The sequence below is a fragment of the Papilio xuthus genome, unplaced genomic scaffold, assembly GCF_000836235.2.
Source record: "Papilio xuthus unplaced genomic scaffold, Pxut_1.1 DF824888.1, whole genome shotgun sequence".
Lineage (NCBI taxonomy): Eukaryota > Metazoa > Arthropoda > Insecta > Lepidoptera > Papilionidae > Papilio > Papilio xuthus.
The window spans coordinates 1,052,672-1,078,636 of record NW_013533761.1 but is presented as its reverse complement, the minus strand read 5'-3'; the positions used below and the strand labels follow the sequence as shown (position 1 = coordinate 1,078,636).

The 25,965-nt window shown below is 34.6% G+C and overlaps 1 protein-coding gene across 1 annotated transcript in view; it reads right to left on the bottom strand.

The window, feature by feature from the left end:
- LOC106127108 (adenylate cyclase rutabaga) overlaps window positions 1-25,965 on the bottom strand; it is a 64,065-nt gene that overhangs the window by 4,950 nt on the left and 33,150 nt on the right. The window contains exons 5-15 of the mRNA XM_013325103.1: window positions 24,828-24,946; window positions 13,608-13,719; window positions 13,356-13,483; window positions 6,268-6,426; window positions 5,329-5,473; window positions 4,867-5,040; window positions 1,834-2,019; window positions 1,395-1,673; window positions 1,020-1,321; window positions 646-805; window positions 467-550 (exon numbers count right to left, since the gene is read on the bottom strand). Coding sequence (XP_013180557.1) covers window positions 467-550; window positions 646-805; window positions 1,020-1,321; window positions 1,395-1,673; window positions 1,834-2,019; window positions 4,867-5,040; window positions 5,329-5,473; window positions 6,268-6,426; window positions 13,356-13,483; window positions 13,608-13,719; window positions 24,828-24,946 — 1,848 coding nt within the window. The remainder of the gene's footprint in view (window positions 1-466; window positions 551-645; window positions 806-1,019; window positions 1,322-1,394; window positions 1,674-1,833; window positions 2,020-4,866; window positions 5,041-5,328; window positions 5,474-6,267; window positions 6,427-13,355; window positions 13,484-13,607; window positions 13,720-24,827; window positions 24,947-25,965) is intronic.

The following is a 25,965-nucleotide window of genomic DNA, read 5'->3' as shown; positions in this document are numbered from 1 at the left end:
GTGACAATCTTCCTACTACTATATCTATATTTTTTTTGTACAGTGTTTCTATTATTTCAAGTTTGTTGTTTTTTTACACATATTAAAATAAATAGTTATCTTTGGAAACTTTATGTTTGTAGTTACTATAAAAATAACTAACGATCTATATAATTATGTTTAAACATGTGTTTAAATCTAACGACGTTTTCTGTTAATAAATTATTGTTTCTTTGAATATTTAAAAATTGTCACTTGCTCCTTTTGGTGTGTATAGTGCAAGGTAAAGCAAGCATGAATGATGAAATGAATGGATTTGAATGAAAAGTAGCGATTAGCGTGAATATGAGTCAAATGTACGTGCGCAGTTAAATAAGTTACATAATATACAGACTTTTCACCAATGCCGATATCAGAAACTATATGTAATGCAGTTAGAAAAAAGAGATGGGAGAGAGGTTTTGCAAAGACTTTATGAAATACTTACCATGTTAGTTCTGAACTGGTTGTCTAAGAAATGCGTGGCCACGTGCGCGGGCAGCAAGTTGAACAATATCCTCTTGTTGGACGCCTACAACAAAGTTTATCATCTCACTCACTCTACGTAAATAAACAGAGACAGCTGTATACTTCTGTGGAGATGCGTCAGTGGAAGGGGAGGGATACCTGTAGCGCGTCCATGTCTCGTTTCTCGTCTCTCGCTTGCGCCTGCCAGAGGAAGTCGAGGCGTGCGGTCCACTCTGTCTGTCGCGCGTGCAGCAACACTCCCACTGCCAGCAGCAACGACCACAGGCACATCGACCACGCTGACCCCACCACGCCCACACTATACAGACAAACGAAGCTGACCACATAATATAAAGTATATTTATTTATTACCAAAAACTGGAAGAAGGAAGCGGTTTGATGATTGCTATTTTCTAGAAAAAAGTCGAGATAAATCGAAGTGTCGAACTTTATTTTTACTAATAAAAGTTTTTCCTAGAGTTTCGAAACGGAACACTGCGAATACATAAGTATAAAACTGTTTTGATGCTTACTCCGTCATCATATCGTAGCAATCAAAGAGGTCTTTGTGATAGGCAAGTATGACGGAGACGTAGCCGGCTGTGATGACAGCCAACAGTATGCCCTTGATGAGTATCGGCAGGCGGAGGAAGACGGCAACTGTGAGGACAGCGAGACAGCAACCCAGTGCGATGTACAGCGGTACTGGACAGGCGCGGTGGTCTCCCGCTGACCACAGCGCGGCTGCTAGACCTCCGCGCAGTTCACGGATCTCTGACATTGTTGTTACATTCTCGGTTAAGTTCCGACACACGTCGATCTCACGGCATGTCACCTGGAAAATACATAAACATTATAAATATACAAGTATTACTAAACTGAAAAAATTATCGCAAGTATCCATTTACCACATTAACTTGTCCAACAGCATAACCCAGAACAATCGTAAAGGTCGTAATCGCGTTCCTGAGAGCGAATGGTCGAGATACATCGCAGGGTATTAGCCTCAGTCGCGCCGCCAGGGTGAGAGCCAGCACTGCAGCTGACCACGCAAAGGCGGTGACAAAGAGCAGCAGCAGGATGGTGGTGCGCGGTAATATGGCCGCTTGCAACACGCCGCCCGCCGCCAGAGCGCACAGCGCCGCCCCTAAAGACCCCGCCCATCCACCGTCTGTTGACGCCCGATACTGAAATTCAACCAGAAAACCATACGTAAAACATAATTTTTCTATAACGTAAGTTAAAAGGGTACATGTGATAAGTGATAATTTTTGAAATACTATCATAAACTTGTTGCCGGGATTGTATCCTGATTGTTTCGGATGAGTGGTGGATAAGTTAGGTTACCTGTGCCTCTTTCTCTGCGTCCTTGAAGCAGAGCGTGAGGAGGTGAACATGTGTGGCCTTCTCGCGGTGCACGGAGCGCGCGTCTATCGCCTGCGCGAGGTACTTGTTGACGCGGTTGGTCGGCTGATGGTACACAGATGAGTGCCGCTTTTTCAATGGACGCTTGAACTTCTCTGTCACTTTATTCTGTTAAATCATATCAAATCGGTCAAACTAATGAAATCTTTATATTTTTATTGTTGCTAATTTATTATGGGTACATCGATTAGGTATAGGGAGAAACATATATCGGGATAGTAACAATGTGAAGTCATTAAGAGAGGTATTTGTAGGTAGGTACATAGACACTGGGTACACGTTGGGTCACCGCATGCCGTCATGCTCAATTCAGTTTTGAAACTGACCTTAGAATGGAAAAGTTCCAGAGTCCGAAGCAGCATCGCATTATTAAAATAGCAATAGAACAAAATATGAACAGAAAAGAGACATAAATTGTAAATAGAAACATTTGAAAATCTTGAAACATATATCGTTTAGGATATATAGCTGTTTCTGTTACCCATAATAGACTTACTGAAATTTATTTCTTTTTAATTATTTTTTTAAGATTATTGTTATGACTTCTTAAAGATTTTTTTTTAAATAGACACAAATATCTGTATAAATTTATAATATTTAACTAAATACTAAAAAAAGCATAATTAGAGTTAAAAATCAATCAAGCATAAAACTATGTTATATATAATAATTGTTATATTTATAGGATCACATGCAAGTTAGGCGAGGATCATGCCATGCTGTGCGCGAGGTGGCGTAGGGCAGCGAGTGAAACTCATTTTGGTGCGTTCAATTTTATTCTCAATCAAAATTCAATAAAAAAAACAATCTTAAGAAAATTACAGTATCACAATTCGAAAGCGAATTAGTCAAAGAGAGACAGAGAGAGTGATAGTGTATAGTTGAATACTCGCGTCGCTCTGACACTGTCCTCAACACGATCAATGGAACTGTATTGGAAGAAGAGAGGTGCGGAGGTCGGCGTCGGCCGCCGCCTGCGTGTGGTCATACACAACATCGAGTACCTATCGCACGAGGGCGCCACTGCGGTCGCCCGGTCAACGGGGGAGAACAATAATACACAACAACATCTTTCTTTTTGTCTGCGCTTACTGTTTCATCGGGCATTTGTTGTGGAACTAAAGTCCAAGGTCGGATTATCTGAAAAACAACGAGCAGACATCGTATGTTAGTCGCCGGTGTTCTGCCGAGCGCGGGTTCATTATATCAAAGAAAAAAACACCAAGAGTTTTGTAAAGGTAGAGTTGGAATTACTTACGAAGGATTAAGCTTTTTTCGGTTTCGATCGGCATTGGAAAATATAAGATAACATTTGAATAAGCAATACGTTTATGATTTCACAGATACAGTAGTAAAAATGTGCTTAAACGGACCGGTTTTGAGGAGAGATTGGCAACTAGTATATGTCATAAAAGTGGGTTGTAAGTGTGGAAAAATGTGGGTGGTTCAACCGGTGAAAGACACTATGAAAGTCGTGTTAGGTGCAAAGCGGCGTGTGTGGAACACTCCTCTCGAAATTAATTGAGCAGTACTCGTGAGAAAGCCTCGGCGTAAATCGTCACCACAGATTTAGTTCATTTACCACTCGAAAATCATACTAACTACTAGAAAACCATGAAGCGAGGTTATCATTCGACAATCATATGAAAAGCATCGGAATTTTCGTTTCAATGCGTTTCATGTACAAGTTTCTTAAGCGAAAATCAAAACTGTGGGAGAAGTAGAAACGTGGCTTGTAGATTTATGTCCAGTAAACCATGTTCTAAGACCCCACAACCTACATTGAACTGTTTGTGTGCCGTGTCAGAGTCATCATACAGTTTGCATCTTCATGCACAGTGTACGCATCCGCGATAAACTATTTATCTTTGAATTAGAAGAATATGATATGATATCGATAGTAAATAAAAATCGCTTTGTCAGTCAGAGCTTTTTCATAAAAAACATAGATAAAACAACTGTTAAAATATTCGTGGTTTTTATTTAGCGCGGATGTGTAGGAGTAAGTGTTTTATTGTGTGTGTGTGCATGTGTGCGTGTGTTTATGTGTGTGTGGTGGGGTGCGACCGTGGGATGTGTGCGCAGGGCGTGGTGCTGCATGACGGCGTCGAAGGTGTGGTGGTGCGGGGCGGCGGCGGGTGGTGGAGCGGCGGGTGCGGGGGCAGCGGGCGCGGCTGGTGCGCTCACGTCGTCGCCGCGCAGCGCCGCCAGCCGCAGCGCCTCCGCGGACCCCGGCTCCGCGTGCAGCGCGCGCCGCAGGTCCAGCACCTGGCACAACCCCAACCCTGTACCCTCCTCCTACCACGCACGGCCCTGCCCTACCCTGTCATATCTGCCCTACCTGATGCCCTAACATACCACGCCATATAGCGACGACAGTAAACATAATAAAATCTTGACATTTCGTAATCTGTTTTCGCTACGTTTATTGTACTTATATTCAGCGGATTTGTATGTGAATTATTTATGTTGAGGTTTAATTTGTTACTGGTAACTGCCCATATAACATATGCCACCAAGTTACAATGAAACAACATGACACTAAGATAATATTTAGTCAAGATCTATATTAATATATCTACCGACTAGTATTAATAACTTATACGAATGCTAAATGGTAAATGCATTTACATTAATCATTCATCGTATACCATATTTAAATTAAAACTAATTTATTTCATTTTTATTCTAAATAAATTTAGTTAATGACGATTAAAAATATCATTTCAGAACAAAATAAATAAAATAAACTTACCTTGCGGTGAAAGTGATTTCCCATTTAAATATAAATCACTCGTGTAACAAAGAGCAAGATAAAGATTCGGACAAGGACTAAGCATCATGTAGTCGTGTCCAAAAGACTCGAAAAAACGTTAAGTGCAATAAAGAAAAATAAATATTTATAAATACATAGATAATGTGGAACAGGACGCGTTTCTTTGGTATTATTAGTACCTTCCTGGCGGCGTTTGCCTTCAGTTCTTGTGGCGAAGCGGCCATGTTGGAGAAGGGTACATCGACATTGAACTTGATGGAATGCAGCAGTTGCACTACAACGTTAGAGACGTTCTTGAAGGAGAGCTTGCGACGTGACCCCGAACCAAGGCCCACGCCCGCGGAAAGGCACATCTGAAACACGCGCACGTTTCTAAACTCCAGTTCAAAATATTACTCCCGTACTCAGAGTCTACACTTAGGTATTCCCTAAGTGACCAAAAAAATAAATACTTTTAAAGCAATAAAATTAATAGTTAAGACAATCTACTATAATATTGTCTTATATGGACTAACAATCAAAGATTGTTTACGTTTTATTCACAGCAAGGTAAACAATTTATAGATCTTTCACGACGACACCTAAAAATCGGCAGTTACACACAAACCGAATGTATTCAAATGAGATGTATATGAACGAACTTTTCGTCGTCTGGGCGGCGGTATAATGAAGTAGGTCTGCACGGAGTGGTCGCGCAGGTAGGCATTGCGAGTGCCACCGTGGCCAGGCTCCACCTCGTACGCGCCGCCGAGGCACTCCAGCGTCGCCTGCGTCACGTGCACACGTCTGCAAAACATTATGCACTACTTAACAATACGCTGTAAACGTATGAGATGAGACAAACTTAAAACGATGATTTCTGTCTCTGTTCCTACAAAGATTTACGAAAAAAATTTCAAAGCCAACTAGAATACCTACCTTACCGTAGGTTTCTAAGTCAAGCATCCCAGTTTGAAACACATTGTTATCTATATTTTGTCAAAGATGACAACGCTAATGACAAGTTTTAAAAGAGATTTTGATCGCAGAAACCAACGGTTAGCAGTAGTTATAACTTGCGGGATTAGAGAAATATGGCTTAAACCTTTTGCATTTAAAAATGTGAATATAACTTACAATTTATATTGTTAAAATGTATTTGATATTCATAATAATGCGGGAGCAGTGTCAGAGTGTCTGGTTGACATGAAGGGCCACAATAGCGGTCACAATAAATCACCACGTGCCTTGACATTATCAATGGCACTCGACTGCGGCGCGTTATCATTGATTCATAGTACATTGACATTTATACGTTATACCTAATTGATTTGAATCCATCACAAATAATTTATCATTTAAAGTCATATTACAATTTGTAACTAAAAAATACACTAAGCTTTATTTACCTATCATTAAAATAGAGAATTTTACGCACAACTTCCAACAGATAATTTGCGGGTTCTACCATAAGTCTGAAATACTTATATGTATTATCTAACACTGGCCATTGTTAGCCTAACAAATATCCTCACTTAACACAATTAGATTGAATTGTATTTAATAGATAAGTCACACGTAAATATATGTATAGACTTTACCCCGGTTCCCCGCCGGCTTCCATGTTGTTTGCAAGAGTAACATCATTGGACCAGACGTCGTACTGCCACTTACGCAGGCCGAGCACGCCGCACAACACGCGGCCTGTGTGTATACCTACACGCATGTTCAACTGCACATCCGTCGCCTCTACCACAGAACTGCAAAAATACTTATTGCTAAAACGACACGTAACAATCTCACTTGTTTAAAAATATAATTCATAAATGGTAAGTCAACCTTGACGACCATCTAATGACTTACAATGATCTCTTTGTGTCTATTCTGTGGTCTATGCGTATGTATCTTGTCTCATACTGAAATTAGTCAGTTTTATGAGCTTTCTACATTAAGTACTTCTAACTAGGCAACAATCAACCTTTAAATAAAAAAAAAACTGTAAAATTAATTATAAGCAGCATGAGATTGTATGTTAAAAGCTTTAACACCTTTTAATTCTCTTTGCACGTTCTAACCCGGTTTGCTATTAATGTACGAACAAAAGAATTCTGATAAAAGCATCTAGTTTAGATAGGAGATAAATGATTTACTAGAATAGATACTTGAGCCTACATTTCCTGGAGTATGAAGGAAAAATAATCACACTTAAACAAATGGTCGGTAAAATTTATTACTTTTATATTATTAACATTGTGCAAGTAAATCTTTCAAGATCGTTGATAACAACATTATAAGATGTATGACTTTAAACTTTCCAATATAGTTTGTTTTTGTAACGAATGCGTTATTAAATTGTAGAACACGTGTAAAAGCAGAAAAAGATTGATGTTTATTCCTTATAATTTAATTTTAAAATGCATTAGCTTCAAGATTTTAAAATAACGCAATAAAGAAAATATTAAGAATATCTGTGAGTCAAGCTAAAAATTGTTGTTGGACACATTCATGAATTGTCTGTGGTTGTCCATTATATATTTGACAGATGACAGGCTATTTGGCGCGCAAACATTAATAGTGGCAGTGTAAATATCAAAGAAGAAATTAGTTTTTTCTATTTCTCTGCTAGCTGGCAAAAATACGTTATGGATGTATATTAAGATGAGCAAAAGTAAAGGAACGTCAGTTAAAAGAAAATCGGAGCATTTTACGTTCAAATGATTTCATTATTATTATTAATTTTGTGTTATGAAAACTTAAGCCACAATATTTCTGGAATAGCATTTTTTTAAACTGGGAAACTTCATCATCAGCTCACTATACGTCCCCATCGAGGGGCTCGGAGAGGGTGATTAGGCCATAGTCAACCACGCTGGCCAAGTGCGGGTTGGTTGACTTCACACATATCTTTGAATTTCTTCTCAGATAGAAGCAGGTTGCATCACGATGTTTTCCTTCACCGTAAGAACGTCGGATAAATGTACATATGTAAATCGGAAATCGAAAAACATATTGGTACATGGCGGGATTCGAACTCAGGACCAGATTGCAAGTCAAGTAGTTAACCCATGAGCCACCGACGCAGAAGGAAGGACGGAAGGGAAACTTGGCAGAAATTTATTCTGAAAGTATTTAAAAATCTGTCTTAAAATGCAAAGTGCTGCCTTCGAGAGTGCGCTCAGTGCATTGCTTACTTAAAACATGTTTAAGGATTCCCTTTTGCCTTTATGCTGACAGTGTATTTTAAAAAGTCCTAAATGTCATACATTACTCGTGTTCCTTTCAATGCAGCTAGCCAGTCATACGTATCTGTTCATTTCCGCCGTTCAAATTATCAGATCGATATCAAGGATTGCATATTGTTTCCGGCCGTTAATATAATATATCGTTACATAAAACTAAGATTGAAAAGAGCTTGTCTAAATGTCAACTGCAAAGTTTGAAAATAAAATAACAGAAGTATTTTATTCAGAGTGCGTGTAAGTGTAGCCGTCCATCATTATTAGGAGTACCAAAGACACGTACACACTCAAGTTTTACGTATAAATAACTTATACGAATGTGTTAAAATAAATCAACATACACAGATTTTTGTATCGAAAATAAAGTCATGAAGAAAGCCGAATTACCGAAAAACAGCTACATTAGGATTGACATCGATCTTTATATTTTGCCTCCTTTGTTTTATATGTGGCCTAGGGTGACATCATTATATTTGATGAAACACATTTTTTAAAAGGTTATTTTAAAATTTTAGTAAAATAACCGTTTTGGGTTACACCTACAACAAAAGTAATAACGAACAATAAATCCGAAAACATGACAACTACAATAACTAATTTAATGTTTTAAGACCATAAAGTTTAGTAACATTTTAAATAAAGTAGATCCTATTAAAATTATAAAAGAGATTTAAAGTTTGTCTAGTGTACAAGCAGGTTAAAAACTAATGGGCAATTAAAACTACGTAACTACGTCTTGTCTCCTATTAGCCGTCTTAAAATAACCAGAGTACATGCATGTTATGAGTGTGGTAGAGTCGGTCGTTGTTATAATTTATTGTTCACGTAGCGCATTAATTCCGCTCTAAATATTTTGTTGACTATGCGTCAGCGGCGTAACTTTTCACGCCCGTGAACCTTAGGGTGTGGTAAAGGGTAATCTAATAATCGAGTTCATATAACCCTTTCAGATAAAGGACTACTCTATAATGTTATTGTTAGAATTGTTCCACTTGACTTTCTAATAGAAAATATTTGAGGAAAAGTTGCGAATAGACTACGACAGAAATTGCTTTACTAATATATATTACGTACGATTGTATGGATGCATCAAGATGCACTCACATCTAGTTATCTATTCATTAGTAAAAGGAATAGTCGCACATATTTGTCTTAAGGTAACAAAGGTTTTAGTATATAAAATTTGTAACATAAATTGTAGACGGAGTCACAGACCCGTCAGATTCGTGTTTGTTTTAGATTAGTTTTGTTCAGCTCACGGCCTCCAGCTGTTGCCGGTCTATTGTCTGCAGCGGAGCTTCAACACGGTTTGCATCAAAACGTATGTAATGTCGCAAGATGTCTAGTCTATTTAACTAACGTTAATTAAGGCGAATCAAACAGTATTTTGCAAAAACGCCTACTGCTAGAAATATTTAGTCCTTTTATATACTTATGTGTTATATAGTATTATGTAGTTCAAAGGAAACTAAAAGGTCTTCATACGCTTAAACAAATCGCGTAATCTATCCGAAAAAAATCATTTATTTTTTCGTTTATTCTAACCTTACACAGGTTGATCCGTTTGTAATGAAGGCGATTTTATGTAGGAATCCGTTGTTAACGAGAGACTTAGAATGTTTTGTTTGATAAATATACTTTAAGATTGAAAAAGTCAGATAGTTCTAACTCATTATTTAACCAATATTGTTTATACAATTATGATTCGGTATACAAAAAATAATGAAATGAAATTGCTAAAATTCGAAAATATCTTTTTACCATTATGAAAATTGAGGCAATGAGCCAAATACATTATACGTCTAAAAGTTCAACACCTAGAACGTTTCCTAATTAGAATACTGTTCCAATTACAGAATAGTTGTAGGAATAAGTAGGCCGAATTTCCTTCAATGTTAAAAACTGAAGACCAAATAACAAAAATATATAAATATTAAACATCTATAAAAATATGATCGTAAATGATTCCTTACTTTATGATATTAGTTAACGTAAAGTTAACAATAACTTAAGACTTTGTAATTATATGTTTGATGTTTACCTGCTGTATGGATTAAATTAGTTGACTATTTTTTTTTTTATATCATAAGGTGGCAAACGAGCGAGCGGCCACCTTTAATCGACGGAGGAGAGGATGCACAGAAAGAAAATATTTTCCATTTCCATGCATCCTCTCATCCAGAAAGTCCACTTCCACTTTCCATTCTCTACTTATAAGAAAAAGGGTGGGATGAGAAACACGACTAAATTAGACCTCCGGGACGCAAACTATTATTACGTATAGAAATCTTACTTACTAATATTATAAATGGTAATGTTTAGATGGATGGATGGATGTTTCTTCGAAGGTATCTCCAGACCGTCTAACTAATCTCGCTGAAATTTGGCATTGTATAGGACATAGTCTGGAAGAACACAGTGGCTACTTATTAAGATTTTTTTTATTCGGACGGAGACGCGGGCGACTGTATATATATACATATATAGTCTTATTTATCTGTACAAAATTGTAGTACAATTTTGTATACTTAATCCTATCTTTGTTCGCAAACATTGTTAGCTCTATTTAACTAATAAATAATTCAGAGTAGTACCGCACGAGTTACATAACATAAATTGTATTAAGAACATGTATAAGTTTGTACAAGTTATTGTAGAGCAGTGCTGTGAACACAACAGATACTTCATAATATTTGCGGTCAGGATATGCTTGATACATCTGATCCAAGCGGCTTTATATTATTAAACTATGTCTATGTTATTAAATTATTCAAACTTTCGTGAGACATTATACTAAACTGATATATAAACACTCACGTGTATACGTCCGGTGGCGGCACCGACTAGTTTCGAGCCCATCGGAGGCCCTTCATCAGGATGAGTGGTACTGGTATTATTTCGCGGATTGCCGCCACCGGACGTATATACGTGAGTGTTTAGCCGTGTTTATATATCAGTTTAGTATGTCTATGTTATTAATTAGTAATACGGCTGAATGTATCGCACACTTTGGGACAGGAACAAAATTGACTAAAGTTCGCCTTGAACAAAACATTGCATTTTGTTTAGCTGTTTAATTATTTACTTAATGCTGTCTTACGAGATTTTCCGAATGTAAATATGGGTTATAAAACTAACTATAGCGTAGACATTATATTAGAAAAAAAACACATCTGTATGTGCTTTAAGTAAAAATATAGTTTAGATATCATGCCATTCTTTGAAATGTTCATAAACAATCAACCCAAGCTTGATACTTTTTTTACAACGTTCACCATCAAAAAAACTCTTTAATTGTTGTTTTAATTGTAGTACTTTTATAAATAATATTGCCCTACAAAAAATATCACAAACACTAAGACACTAAAAATGTGTCATAACAGCACACGTCTAAAATTTTATGATCTTGTTATAATTAACTGTTTAGTATAGCAATAAACGTGGTGACAAGTTCAATGTAGGTCGTTAACGTGGCCAAGGTCGGGGTAGAGATCCGAACACTATTACAAGAAGTAAACTATGTCTATGTACTTCCAGGAAACATAACCTTTTTGCTACTAGCTGGCATATTAAGAGCCTCACCTGACTTCGACAAAGGTTTGGTTCCAGTTAAACTTTACACGGTATTGTAACTGACACAATTAAATCGACATTAAGTTACTATTAAATGATTCTGAGTTATACATCGCAGATCATTTAAATTAAAAAAATGTTAGTTCCTTTCTGTTTGCATAAATTAGCCATTGTATAAAATGCACCTGTTTGCATCAAAAACTAGAGTCATAAAGAAACATAATCTTGCTTTTTTTTCTTTTATACGAACTGGGTAAGACCGCATGATAAATTCCTCGGGATATGTCAATAAAACCCGATATAATAAGGTCTGCCGCATTCCCGCAAATAGGAAACATCATCCGCGTGTCGGCGGCGCAAAGATGTAACAGTCTTGAGGTTTGTGGTTTGCGGCCACTTCATAAGTGTTGGTTGCCTACTGTTGTTTCATATATAAATTCAATATTTGTACAATACTTGTTTATATCAGCATATTTTTGTATTATACTATATTTTAAGTGATCAATATTTTAAAAGAAAAAAGAATCGCTACAATATTGTTTATTCACTCTAATAATTCTTGTAAAATAATCATAACAATGATCAATCAATCATCATCAATCAATCAAAGATCATCAATAATGAAGACTTGAGGGTTAGACCTAGAGTGGTGCTCTACTTTAACAGTCGATTGATTTTGTAAGGTCTGAAAAATCTGTCAGGTAACCCATTAAATTTTAAAACCAAGTCAACCAAGGATCAATAACATGAAATCTTATAAGAAATTTGAATGCATTCATAAGAAACACGTTGTATTTAATTTGTTTTCTTGTAATTCCTATCAGTGACCATAAATCAGACATAAAGTTGTCCAGGATATCGCATGTCCGTGACAATGAAACTATTGAACAGGACCTTTGCCTTTTGCCAACACATCACTGTCAACATACAGATAGCATATCGCGACATGCCTCACATATAGGGTTACCAGATCGCCAAACCTAATAGCCGGACAGACCAGTCAGTTTGGCCGAACTACCTACATTATTGTGCTCGGCCACTCTCGTTTGCAATCAGGACATCGTTTATTTTAGCCGGACTCGCTATCAAAAAACCTACGTATGTCCGGCTTTTTACGAATACCTGGTAACGCTACTCGCATGATACCATATATACTTAGGGCTGCTAACAATAACACCATTACTGACATGTGAACATCTTCACAGAAATTTAGTTTAGCATGCATACAATCGTTAATCTACTCAAAATGTCTACCGATGATTTTTTTATTGATTGCCAATAATCCAGAAGGAATCATATCAGTGTAACGCGAATAATACGAAATGAATCTTATATGTTTTTTTTTAAATAATGTTACGTTTTTAATAACTGTATTTGTTACCGTAAAAAGGAAAGTTTTAAAGCATATTAGCTATGCGTTTGCCAGCTGCAGTACGTTTGCTTAACCTTCGCCTTGTTAATGTCAGCCATCCATTGTCTCTACAACTGTTAGTTTTTCATAACGAAAATAAATAATACTTCATAACCTTGTATACAGTTAAACAAAGAAACTTTTAAATTCTATATTTTTTTGCGCTTTCTTGTGTTTTAGATGAAACTCAAAGTACTTATTTGCTATTTTTACTACATTTATAATTACTTTAAGATGTTATATCAATATTGAAACGTCTCTTTTCGATATTAATGAATTTTTGTATGCTATATAATTTAGTCCACTGTCGTAGTCGTGTCTTGTTTAACAGCTTTTACTTTGTTTACTATCCAACGAATTTGCAGCAAATGTTTAGATGAAATTTAATCTTTGTTACTTATTACTAGTAAAGAATGAAGCTTTTACGATGACTGTAGCTGAAAGTAGTAAGTAGGTGTGTACTCACGCGATGGCATCAATCATATCGAGGCCCATCTCGACAGTGCATCGCGCGTGGTCTGCGCGCGGTTCTGGCAGCCCGGACACGCAGTAGTAGCAGTCGCCGAGGATCTTAATGCGAAGACAGTGGTTGTCCTACACATATATATTACAAATATAATTCTTTGGACAACTAAAAAAACGCTTTTGTACATCAGCACACACACACAGCAAAGTTTATAATTAGTTTACTTCACCGATTTGATTATGGAATACGTACATTGGCAAGTTGGTCGAATCGTCCGAAGAGTTCGTTGAGCAGACGCACTAACTCCTGGGCGCTGCACTGCGATGCGAGTACCGTGAAGCCTACGATGTCCGCGAACAGAATGCTGCAACAATAAAGATTTCATCTTTATCACCCTCATGGGCAAATGGATTATTTCAATCAGACTAGTTTCTCGGACAACCCTAAATCGAACTAACAGGTAATCAAGTAACTGCTGAAAGCTGAAAGTTTCATTTCAGAAGGATTTGGTATTTGAAAAGTTACACGTTTAAAATCCAATGATAGCCACTGGAACAACAAGTTGTAATTAAAATTATCGACGTTTCCGAAGTGCACGGCTAATTACAATGGGAAACGTGTGCGGAACACGGAAGGATGCACCATACCACGCTCTGTGTCATTAGCGCCCGCGTTAGCGCAATTACGGGGCGCGCTCTAATTCTATTCAATTTTAGTTCAGTGGAACGTGGTTGCTGTTTTGTTAAGAAATAAAAAGAAAAAGAATAGTTCACAATCTATAGATAGTATAGTTAGAGGTCATATGTTTAGGTACACCATTATATAAAATAGCTTAACTAATTCGTAAAATTGTAAACGAATTAATTTGATAAACCACACCAAAGCGGTGATGTGCAGTACAAAATGTAATTCATTCAAAGATAGAATGCTTTTATTAGTGTTGTAAGTGCAGTGTTGTAGGTGCTGGAATGTTTATTGCAGGTGGCCATGTGCCCGCAGCTGCGTTACAAACAGACTATCCAATTAAAGAGGAGTACGGAACTGCGCTGCTTGCGCTGTTTACCCGACCACCGCGTTACACTCGCAAACGTGGCGTAAATTAACCACTCATTACCTACCGACAGACAAATCATTGTATAGTTTATTAACATTCAAGACCATCATACCGTATCACTTTTTTACGCTAAAGCTTCATACATTGATTTTTTTAATTTTCTTTTTAAATTGCAACAATTTTCATGAAAATATGAAATAGTATAATGGACACTCGGTGATTACAAATGACGTTTGATTCTTTCAAACTTTGGATTTTGAATTTACATTGGTTGTTCAGAGCCGCGTTTTCAAGAGTACAAATAGGCGTAATAATCGCAGACTTTCGAAAGAAGATGGTTTTGCAGCAGTAAATTCAAGAAATGAAATACGGTGGTCTGCTAACAAGCTCTTCTGTGCATTTAAACGTTAGTCAATTTCTAGGAACAATATAGAAACGGGTGTAAAGTGAATCACAAAGTGCAACTGATTGATCGCGATGTTTGGCCCGTTGCCAAGTGACGCGCGCTCCGCAAATAACAATAATTTGTTGGCCCCAAAGGTGTCAACTAAAAATTTGGATCCGTTTTTAACGACGTGTGGAGTTTAATCTATCAATATAAATTTGGATCTAAGCGTAATTTATAACTATAAAATAAATATACAGTCCATTAGGATGGTTTGCCTTTCAGTTTCAATTCGAACTAGCTAACTTTTTATATTTTTGACCACGATAAACATAAAATAATATTGAATTCATTTTTCTTTAACCGTAAAAAAAAGAAAAACGTTACGCAACTTAATACTGTTACATATTTACAACAAAACTTTCGTAAATGATTCTCTTATACTAATTCTATTAACACTAAGAAGTAGGTCAACATCCAGACAAAAAGTAATAAATGTCTGATTTCTTCATGGGATCAACATATAACGTCGAATTGTCTCATGTGTCGTACAAGATATTAACTTGGACAAAATCAGACATTTCTAGGTCAAATATTATGTTTGGTACGCCGAAATTTATATCTTAAGACGAGAATATTCTATGTAGTAAATGTTTTAAATACTCAATAGTTTTTTTTTCTTTTTCTAGATCGAGACAGTTAAGTAATTCTATAGCTTAACGCGTTTCAACTTCTACTCCACAATTTTTCATATATTATTCAAATTAAACAAAAACATAAGATAGTCAACAATACAAATTCGTCAAAATTTTAAATTGTCTATTTTTAATGTTTTTGACGTCATTCTGAAAGCAACGCAGCATATTAATTGATGTTATGAATATAAACAGTTGACATTTAATTCAGTACTTTAAAACGTGTACGAAATATTAATGATCCATTATTCTAACCATTCAAAGAACTATTATGTTCCACTCATCAAACGAGCATTGCATTATGCAAAATAATTCTTAAGGAGATAATGCTACTATCACAACCGTATTTTATTTAAAAAAAAGATAATCACAACACAAATCATTAAACCTGTAGTACTGTTGAAAACCCGCTAAATATAATAAAATTGTTATTTTTAAACGAAGTACCTTTTAAACAAAAAAATTAACGTCGGGAAGCATCTCGAGTTAAACCATTAAATTACTTTAATGGGAATTTAAACTGTAAGTATTTAAATGTTTAACGACACTTACAATTTCATCGCAACGTCGTCGTAAACAAAACTGAAATTACCAAGTAAAGAGTTTTTTTTAAGTCGAGTCCATAGAACAAATTTTTTAAGAAAAAAATTTTTAAATCTTATAATAATGAAACTACTGTATGTATTCATACTGTAGTTATAACAATGTGTACGGATATTAAACTGTAAATGAAGCGTAGCTAGTAGACAAACGTAATTTAGTACTTATTTTCCTACAATATATAGAATGTATAATATTTGTAGAGTGAATACGGTCAAAGGGCTAGTACTACGATGCCTTTGACGTACTGCAATGAAGTACGGTTCGTGATGTGATGAAACATATGTTTTGAATGTCCAACCGTAGCAATAACTATATTACTCATAGGTTTACGTAGTCAATAATTACGAAACATGTTCCAAGAGACTCTCACAACACAAAGTATACAGTTTACCTTTATAATGTTTTTTGCTCTCGTACCGGTGTAATTTTCATTTTCAGAGGCCGCAATTTGCCAACTCTTTAAATCAGCTGGCGAATGAAGTTCTTTAAAGAGCCATGATGCATAAACTTACTTTGCAAAAGTTGATTGCGCTTGCGTAAAAAATACGTGGCAATTATAATTGGATTCACGTTTCCAAATTAAAAAGGTCTGATTTTATGTGAAAATACATGGTTACAGCTTTGAGTGGGTGCTTTGTGGTGTGGGGACCTTTGTACGAAATTACATTTTTTGATGCGCCAGCCAGCTGTTTCCGTGTTTGTTTAAAAACGGAATAGTCATATAGCGTTTGCTTTTCATAGTCTTTTGTTCTGTAGATTTCAAACGCATGATAGAGGTTGGAAAAATAATTAAAAAATTAGAAAATAGCAACAATGCAATGTTTAAATTATGAACACTCTCAGTTATTAAAATGCTGCGGCATAAAAGAAATCAACAATTTAGTAAAATTGTTATATCAAATAATTGCTATAATAAATGTAATTTTCAACAAATATTTTTAACAACTTTTGCCTCTTTATCTTTATATTGCGTAATAAAATTTAACTCTTATATTATTTGAGTTTCTTCCAATTTTAGAGTTATAAATGTAGATACGTATCGTCAATTATATTTTCATTATATTATGGTGAGCTACGAATATGTATTACAATATGTATATCTCATACATCTTATCATATAAGACAGCACAATGAGACAAATTTTGGATGATAGCCAAATCATTTGAACTGTGGACAGGAACTTATGATCTCAAAATGAGTTACAACAAGAAGAATCAATAAACAATAATCATTCGACACCTAATTGATTTATCAAACGATATGATGTTATATCTGCCAAGTGTACAGCAAAATAGATAGTTTGAAATTAACTAACGACTCTGTGTTTGTTCTTTATAATTTATAAGAAAAATAATTTAATTAAACTTCTTGTTTTACTTATTAGATAGAAAAGTTACTCCGATCCGAGGTTTACAAGTTTATTTATATTTTTAATATCTGAAGTTAAGTTCGAGATTAATCTCGGCGTGTACTTGGGAGTATTGTTGGCCAATGTTTTAAGTAACAATAGTTACAATTTTACTCTACTGAACATTCCTTGTAAGTACTTCGCCTTTTTCGATACATATTTTTGTATGGATATAAAGGATGTATGACTAGGTTATACGTTTTCAATCATGTTTATTGACATGTTACTGGAGGCAAAAACACATTAGTGTGCACTTTGCAGTGACAAATTGAAGTCACGTTAGTACGTGATATATGGCTTTGCCTAATGACGCTGAAATTGTAGAGCTTTACAATTGTCCAATTTAAAATCTAACTAGCTGTTGTCCGCGACTCCGTCCGAGCGGAAATAAAAGAAACTTAATAAGTAGCCTATGTGTTCTTCCATATTGTGTTCTACATATATTTCAGCAAGATCCATGGGACCGTTCTGGTGTTACCTTTAAACAAACATCTATTCATCTAAAGCTAGTAATTGCAAACACATCTAATAATAAAACATTCTTCTTTGCTTTACAACATATTAATTTCAGTTATATCACAAATGCGAATGTTTAAATGGTCATTTATATCCAGAACGGCTAAACAGATTTCGGTGAAATTTGGCACAGATGTAGTCTGGAAACGAATAGGCTACTAATTAAGTTTTTTTACATAACACGCGGGCAGTCGCGGATGACACCTAGTACTAAAATTAAATGTTAGTTAACACCATTACAACACAATAACAATTATATTGCTTACTGTTGCGTTTCGGAATGTATTGAAACGTAGTAAACCGTGGTATTTTAAATCAATTTTCCTTCTTACAGAGTTATAAAGTTACAGAATTGTCAATTGTTCCATTATCCAAGAACAATAGCTGAAGATGTTAAGAAGTTAATTTATAATGAGTCTGACTTGGTAATTATAATTCAAACGTAAAAGGATCAGGAAGAGTACGCGACTTCCTCCCAGAGAACAAAACGTCCTCTACTCGTACAACGGACAATGTTAACTCAAGTGGGACGTGCTCGGAAATTAAACGATATTCAATTAAATGTTGAATGCTATTTAATTATTACTAACAGTAGCAGTCTTAACTGAAATTAAACTTGTAAGTTAAACGATGTTTTTTTTAGTTAAATGTTATTTAAGTTTAGATTAGAGCAACAGAAGAGCTGATTTGTTTTAGTGTACCATTTCAATGTTGGTAACCCTAATAAAATTAACTATAATTAAATCGACTTATTGAGGTCGGTCTATGTAAATGTTGATTAACAGATTCTGTTAGTTTTGGCAGTAATCTAGTTAATGTTATGATAGATAGAAGATAAACCACCTGTTTTAAATGTAGTAGAACAAAGAGAACATCACGTAAACATTTTTAACCTTTGTTTTCGAGAAAAAAACCTTGATACACCTACTACAATCTATTACAGATATGTGAAATTGTAAAAAAAACATTAATTTTTCTTTTGGCACTAAATGTAATATCGAATTAAAGATAAGAGGAAGGGATTGGCCCTGAAACATAGGCTTTAACCCTAGTTCAGAAGCCAAGGCTCCTACCGAATTTTGTAAACAATTGTTACAAAAAAGTATTTATTTATTAGCTGTAGTTCACGCGGAATTGAAAAAAAAACACATAAAAACCTATGTGATCTGTGATTATGTTTTAGACCAGTGCCTAATTTTTCTAAAGATCCGTTGAAATGTTCCGAAGATATCTTCTAACAAACATCCATTTAACTAAACATTCGCATTTATGATATTAGTAAGACAGTTAAACATACATTAAATATGCTTTTTATATTAAAATCTTTGTAGAAAATGGATAAAAAGTTGATTCGATCAAGTGAAACAAAAACAAACGTTCGCCTGTGAGTCGTGGATCGAAATTAATTAATGTGCAGTCATTTGAACTGCCGTCCGTAAAAGCGACTAGGAGAAAAAGAATAAAGGAAAGCACTTATTCACTGTCCGAACAAAGTCCCGCAATTAGTTCGTTCTTACGTCATTATTCTGTTATTGAATTCGCATTAAGTCTAACAATAGTATATAATTTTTTTCAGTGGTTTGATCAGAGATTTTTATATAATACTAAGCATTACATGTATCTGTGTATTTATTAAAATAACATACGAATTTAAATATAAGAAAGTTATCGATATAGAGAAGTGTTTCCAAGAGTCATTATCACTTGAAAATATAATTAAAAAGTGAAGTTGTACTGCGCCGCGCTACACAGCAACCACGCAGCGATTTAACGAGCTTATTTACCGAGACTACAATTAAAACGTGAACGAGCTTACGTAATACTTAATTACAGCATAAAATTCTCTTCTTGAGTGTTGGAATATTTCTTGTAGATCACTACATTGTGTTTAGTTGATTAATTTCATTGGCACATGTAGTTGTGAACGACTGTTTTTTTTCTGTACGTTCTTATGTTTTATAGTTATTATAATTTTACTCGTATATAGTAATTTAAAAAAGTTATTTCGGTATGTTGTACAATCTTACTAATAAAACAAAGAAGTAAGAAATATATGATTTATGTCTTAAGTCTTATTTCTTAGTAAATAATCACAAATGACAGACGATGTTTTGTATGTTTTTATTATATTTGGATTCGGGAGAGTACAAATATCCAGACAGAATGGAGCGGCAGCCAGACAATCCCATCAGCTTAATATCCGTTTAGTCTAAAGGGATAAAACAGGACCGTAGACATTCCGTTGGCATTATGTAATAATTCCATCCTTAACAAAGTTATGTGAATACGTTATCAGCGTAATAATTATGTGTTTATTAAATAATGAATGCCTTGCTGATTAATACTGATACTTGAATGTTGGAAATTAATATAACCGTTTTAAGTTATCGACGTAATTAAATCATAATTTAACATATTCGTCATCAATTACATATGTTTCCTTAGAGTAGGAGTATTTTAATATTTATAAACAGTAACTAAATACAAGAAGTAAGCAATCGTACGTTCAAAACTTGTACCTATATATTCGTTGGCAAGTACCGTACGTACGTACCGCTACGCTTTTGTTTCGGCATATCACCAGAGGGCGTACTTGTCGCATTCTACTGTTTATCACACAACGCCACGCCAGTTCTACTTGTTTTAAATCCATTACAAAAGAAGTTTGCACTGCTGGTGTTTTTATTTTTTTCATGCATCTCATAATGTAAAACACTTTACACGAAAATACTTTGGAAACATTAAATTTAAATTTTGTGGGGTTTTTCCTAACTTTGTTTCCTCAATGAGAATGGGAGAATTGACAAGTTTTCCAGCAGTGAAAACACACGGACATCGTCAACTTTTTAATATAAATATGTCGAAGATCCTAATTTGTTTCGACATTTAACAATTACAATTATTAAGCCATACGCTTTTATTTCGTAATATGAACGCAGATATCAATCATAATTTAAATAAACTTGGTAACGTACAGTCAGTAACAGTTATAAGTCATACGAGATAAACAAGTTGGTACTAACGATTCTTATCTAATAATTATTTCACTTGTCACCACTGTCAAATACACTTACATGATGGATTGTAGCAATCAATACAGACAGACAAACCAATTGGACAGCGCCCGGCATTAGAGGGCTTCTAGCAATTAATCTAGTGCGTCACTCCCATATATTAGGTACTTAGAAATTTAACGGATACATAGTCATATTAACCAGACATTGACAAGCATTGAGAAAAAGGGCGGGAAGGGAAAGTAGAGTAAATTAGGCCTCCGGGACGCACACTCATCAGACGAAACGCGGAATTACTTCCACTTCACGCCTGTCTTTTGTGTGGTCGTGGTATTTCACCGGGCGAGCCGGGCCGATTCGTGCGAAGATGTTAAAGCGGGCTTTACCACTGTTAAATATACATATAATATTCCTCTTTATAATATTAGTGTTGATGTATAACATGAACATGTATACGAAAATTAAATTTTTCAAAAATTTAGCAAGTTATAAATTTGGAAATAGTAAAAAATACCAATTCACTATTAAATCAAGAGTAAAATATAACACACATATAAATATAATACACATAAAGGTTAAAACCTTGAAACTAAAATAAAACCTAGTGGGAAAGTGTTCACACGCTCAGATTTTCATTTAAATAGTTTGTAATCACATCAGAGCGATGACCTGGAAATAATTGCTTAATGGACCTGAGTGTTGAGCTTCATATAACACGAGCCCTGGGAATGCTTTGCCTAGAAAAATCTTACTTAAAAAAAACTATGCTAAATATAATATTGCGTATAAAAATATTTTTAAGAGTACATAAATGTGGACGTCATGCCTAACGATATATTAAGTTGTATAACAGACGGTATATTTTCAGTTTGGATTTGGATGTATTATAATTTAGAGCCATTTCTAACTTTCTAATTCAAACTTTATTACGAAAACATTAAAGTTCGGATTCAACTGATGGGACATCATCCATGACTTCTCACAAACACACGCTGGGCAATAAACAATATCGTCAACATGATCCGTCGTCAAGTTTATGAAATCGCGCCTATGTTTTAACATCAAGCACAAAGCGGCCGCGATTGATCCACTGCACGTTGGCCTCTGGCCAAGTGAAGCCACTTCAATACACTTTACACCAAGTTCACAACGAAACAAACAAATCTATACGTTTTGTTAAGACTCAAAATGTGAAATCAATGGAATATTTTGACGTAAGCGGTTGATCATATTTTTTATTATATAACTTTTTAATTCATCGATCATATGTTTCAATTCAAATAAGATTTTTACAGACATATAGAAAGATGAAATATTAATACGTTCATATGTCAGACTGTATACATGAAAGATAAACAGAAATACATTATTGTGGCATTGTTTGAAGTTGTATATGTTTTTGGAAAATCGGGAGTTTAAATTTGCCAGCGCATATCAAAGTTATGCGTAAATATCCGGCGGCTAAATATGAGATTCGACTCATCCTGCGAAACAAAAAGATAATCTACCAACAAGCAATCATATAAAATAATATGAGTAAAATACGAATTAACTTAATTAAATCATAACCACAAATAACATTTTTAAATAGCGTGTTCAATTTATTTTTACTTGCAATTCAAAATTTTTAAAGTACCAAGTTTTTTTCTTTACGAAAAAACAATCTAATGTCCCGGATCAAAAGATTCGGAGACCTCCGAACTCGTCTACCGTGAATCCAATTTTTTATAATGCAGCAGGTAAATAATTCCTACGTGCTATAAAATTAACTTGTCAAGAATACGGTCGAAACACCATTCCACATTAATATTGTAGCATCTTTTATGAATATAAAATATTTTTATATCTGTAACGGATTGATTTATGAAGATTACATTCCATTCCACGTTAAGTGATTATAATACAAATTTGGATAAAATATTAGTTTTTTAAATTTGATATTCAACATGTTACTTATAAAAAAAACATTACGTCCATCAATATCATGGTTACAAATACAAAAAAAATAAATCCATTTATATTCGTTGTGAATTAATAGTTCGTGTCTTTTTATTATTTTATTCAAAGTTAACACTTAGTTAACTTTTTAAAGTGAATTAATGTTTAAAAGGAGGATCAATTAGGTCTGATATTCCAATTGCGGATTTTATAATTGAAGCTGGATCTTGTTCGGCAGATGACCTATTGAATGGATGAAAGCTATTGAAATTGTAAAGCTGCCTTCACAAGCGGACACAGGCGAGTGGAGAGCGAAATGACTGCGCTTAATTAACTTGTATTCATACTTATTTACAACTCATTACCAAGCTCGAGGCCTACGTTCAGCAGTGGGCGAACTAAAGCTGATAATGACCAAGCTCGATATGATAAATATAATAAGAGTTAATGATTAATTGAAATTGACTTCGACAACATCGAGCCCTTGAATGTCAATTTGAACTTAACAATATTCCACTTTCATTGACTTTTTAAGTCGTTATCTGGGTATTAAAATATGTATAGTACTAACGACCTGCCTCGGTTTCGGCAATATCTTATTGGTATGCACATATATTTACAACAATGTTTTAACCCTTTCCTGTCAATTCTAGTATCAAAAACTATTGAACGACCGAAACAAGTTTTTTTACCCTAAACCCTCCACTTTTAATTTTAAGAAATTTAAAAATGATCTAATATATATAGATGTTAAATACAATTAAGCAGTGTGTGTATCTAAATTTTAAAGTAAACTTACGGGATACCATATAAATCACACACAATCTTGTAAGATACAAGTAAAATCACTCTATAGTTTCATTAATTACCTTGTATGTCGTAAATAAAGTAAATCAGCGCATTTTCGATTACTTTACAAACCAATAATCGCATGAACAAAGAGTTGTAAAATATTAATTGCCAATTCACTGCACACTTCTTATTGTTTACGATTTAACGACAGCTACATACATAAGTATTAAGATTTCTCGATTTTTAATGACATACATTTTAATTATTTTTATGTTTTAAACATTTTATGTCTCATTATTATCTATTTGTATCAGTTATATTATTCCTTTGACGCAAAGAAAACAAGTTATAAGCAATTTCAAATAACTTATTTCAGACTTCAGCCTTTTTTCAATAACATCTTGTACTCATTAAATCATTCGTTTACAAATCGCCACAAGTATAAATCCTTGTCTCTCACATACTCACGGGACATAATTTGGATTTGATAGCGACTTAAGTAAAGTTACTACGTGCCGACATTCTAAGTTATAACTAAATTATATATAAGCGTTTATGCGTATTCACTTTGAAGTCCCATTAAAACGCGTACGGATTTGCGTTTACTTAAGAGCTTTGTTAACATTCAGTAGTTAGATAACAAAGGATTTGTATGTATGTACGTAATATGTATGACGTAATTTTTCATAAATTACATCTTTTTGACTCCGTGTGATTTTGTAGACGTGTCTCATGGCATGGTATGGAAAGTAATTAGTGAGCGATAACATAGAGTATAATGAGAAGATCGTTTCGTAGACGATAAAGCAAAGAAAAGGAATTTCTTGAATACTATTCATATTAACTTTTAAAAAGAATTGAATATATGTAGCAGTGAGAGGATAAAGATGTAAATGTCACGTTTGTTTGTGCTGATATTTTATTGATCAGTGTCGTATTGCTGGATTTGGATGTAAGCCAACGCTCTTGTTACTCTCTCCAAGATGGTAATACTGCCAAGTATAAGTAGTCGTAGTTGCCGGCGCGTTGTGTGCTTGCGGTTGTGTGAAAGCGATCGTATGACTCACCTGACTTGCTCATGCTTCTGTATGTAGATCTTGTGGAACTGTCCCTCTACAGGCGATATGATGTCATTCTTCATCTCCATTGCCACGTGTTGAGGCAGCACTGATAGCAGTAGACGTTCCTGTAATTAATTATTTCGTTAGAAAATTTTAAAACTGGACGTCTATTGTTTGACATATCATCTTTGTTCTATGTTTTGGAAGTTATAAGCAACACTTAAATGATGTGATTAGAAAGAAGAAAGAAAAGTTTTTATTATAGGTAATACAGATTAAACCAAGAAACAATAACTAACATAATAAAATCGCACATAACTAAGAAATTAAATTAGACTTAAGTTACCATATTTCCAGCGGGTATTAAATAACAAACATTGTTTGAAGATGACAAAGTACAGTGAGGCGATAAACTACACTCATACAGGAAAGCATGAGTAATATGTAAAAGAAAATTGCAATCCTCATATATTTACTGCTTTGTATAAAGACGTTTATTTGATCAATATCGACGAGATGGTGGAATTAGCTTATGCAATTTGCATGCACACTCCCTACAAAACATCCTCAGAAAAACAATGCGTAACTAGGCATTGCATGACCTCAAAATGCAATAGAATTTTCTGCGAATAATAAAATTTCCATAAAGGAAAATGAAAATCTATACCTTTTTGTTTCTATAAGTACGCAATTTGTAAAAACTAAACTTTTTTGTACCTACTTTGTTAAATTCATAAACTTGTTTGCAGATAAAATTTTACTCCTAAAGACTCCGATTATAATTTAACTTAATTATTATATGTTGACGTATATAAATAACGATTTATGTAGCTGTGAAGGCAATATGGAAGGTATTGATTTCATGTAATCGAAGGCGACGCGGCGATATCCTAACTTTGTAAGGCGTGATTGATCCCGGCATGGGATCAGCGGGGATCGGTTACGGCCTGAACCGTTAATACGAGAACAGTTACGGCCCGTGTGCAGAACATATGTTACACTAATATTATATTCACTTCAAAATAAATATATTAACACTATATTACTTGCTTACCAAATTATATTTTGCTTTTATGTACTAAACAAGCTGGCGCCCGAGACTCTGTCCGCGCGGAAAAAAATCTTAATTAGTAGTCTATGTGTT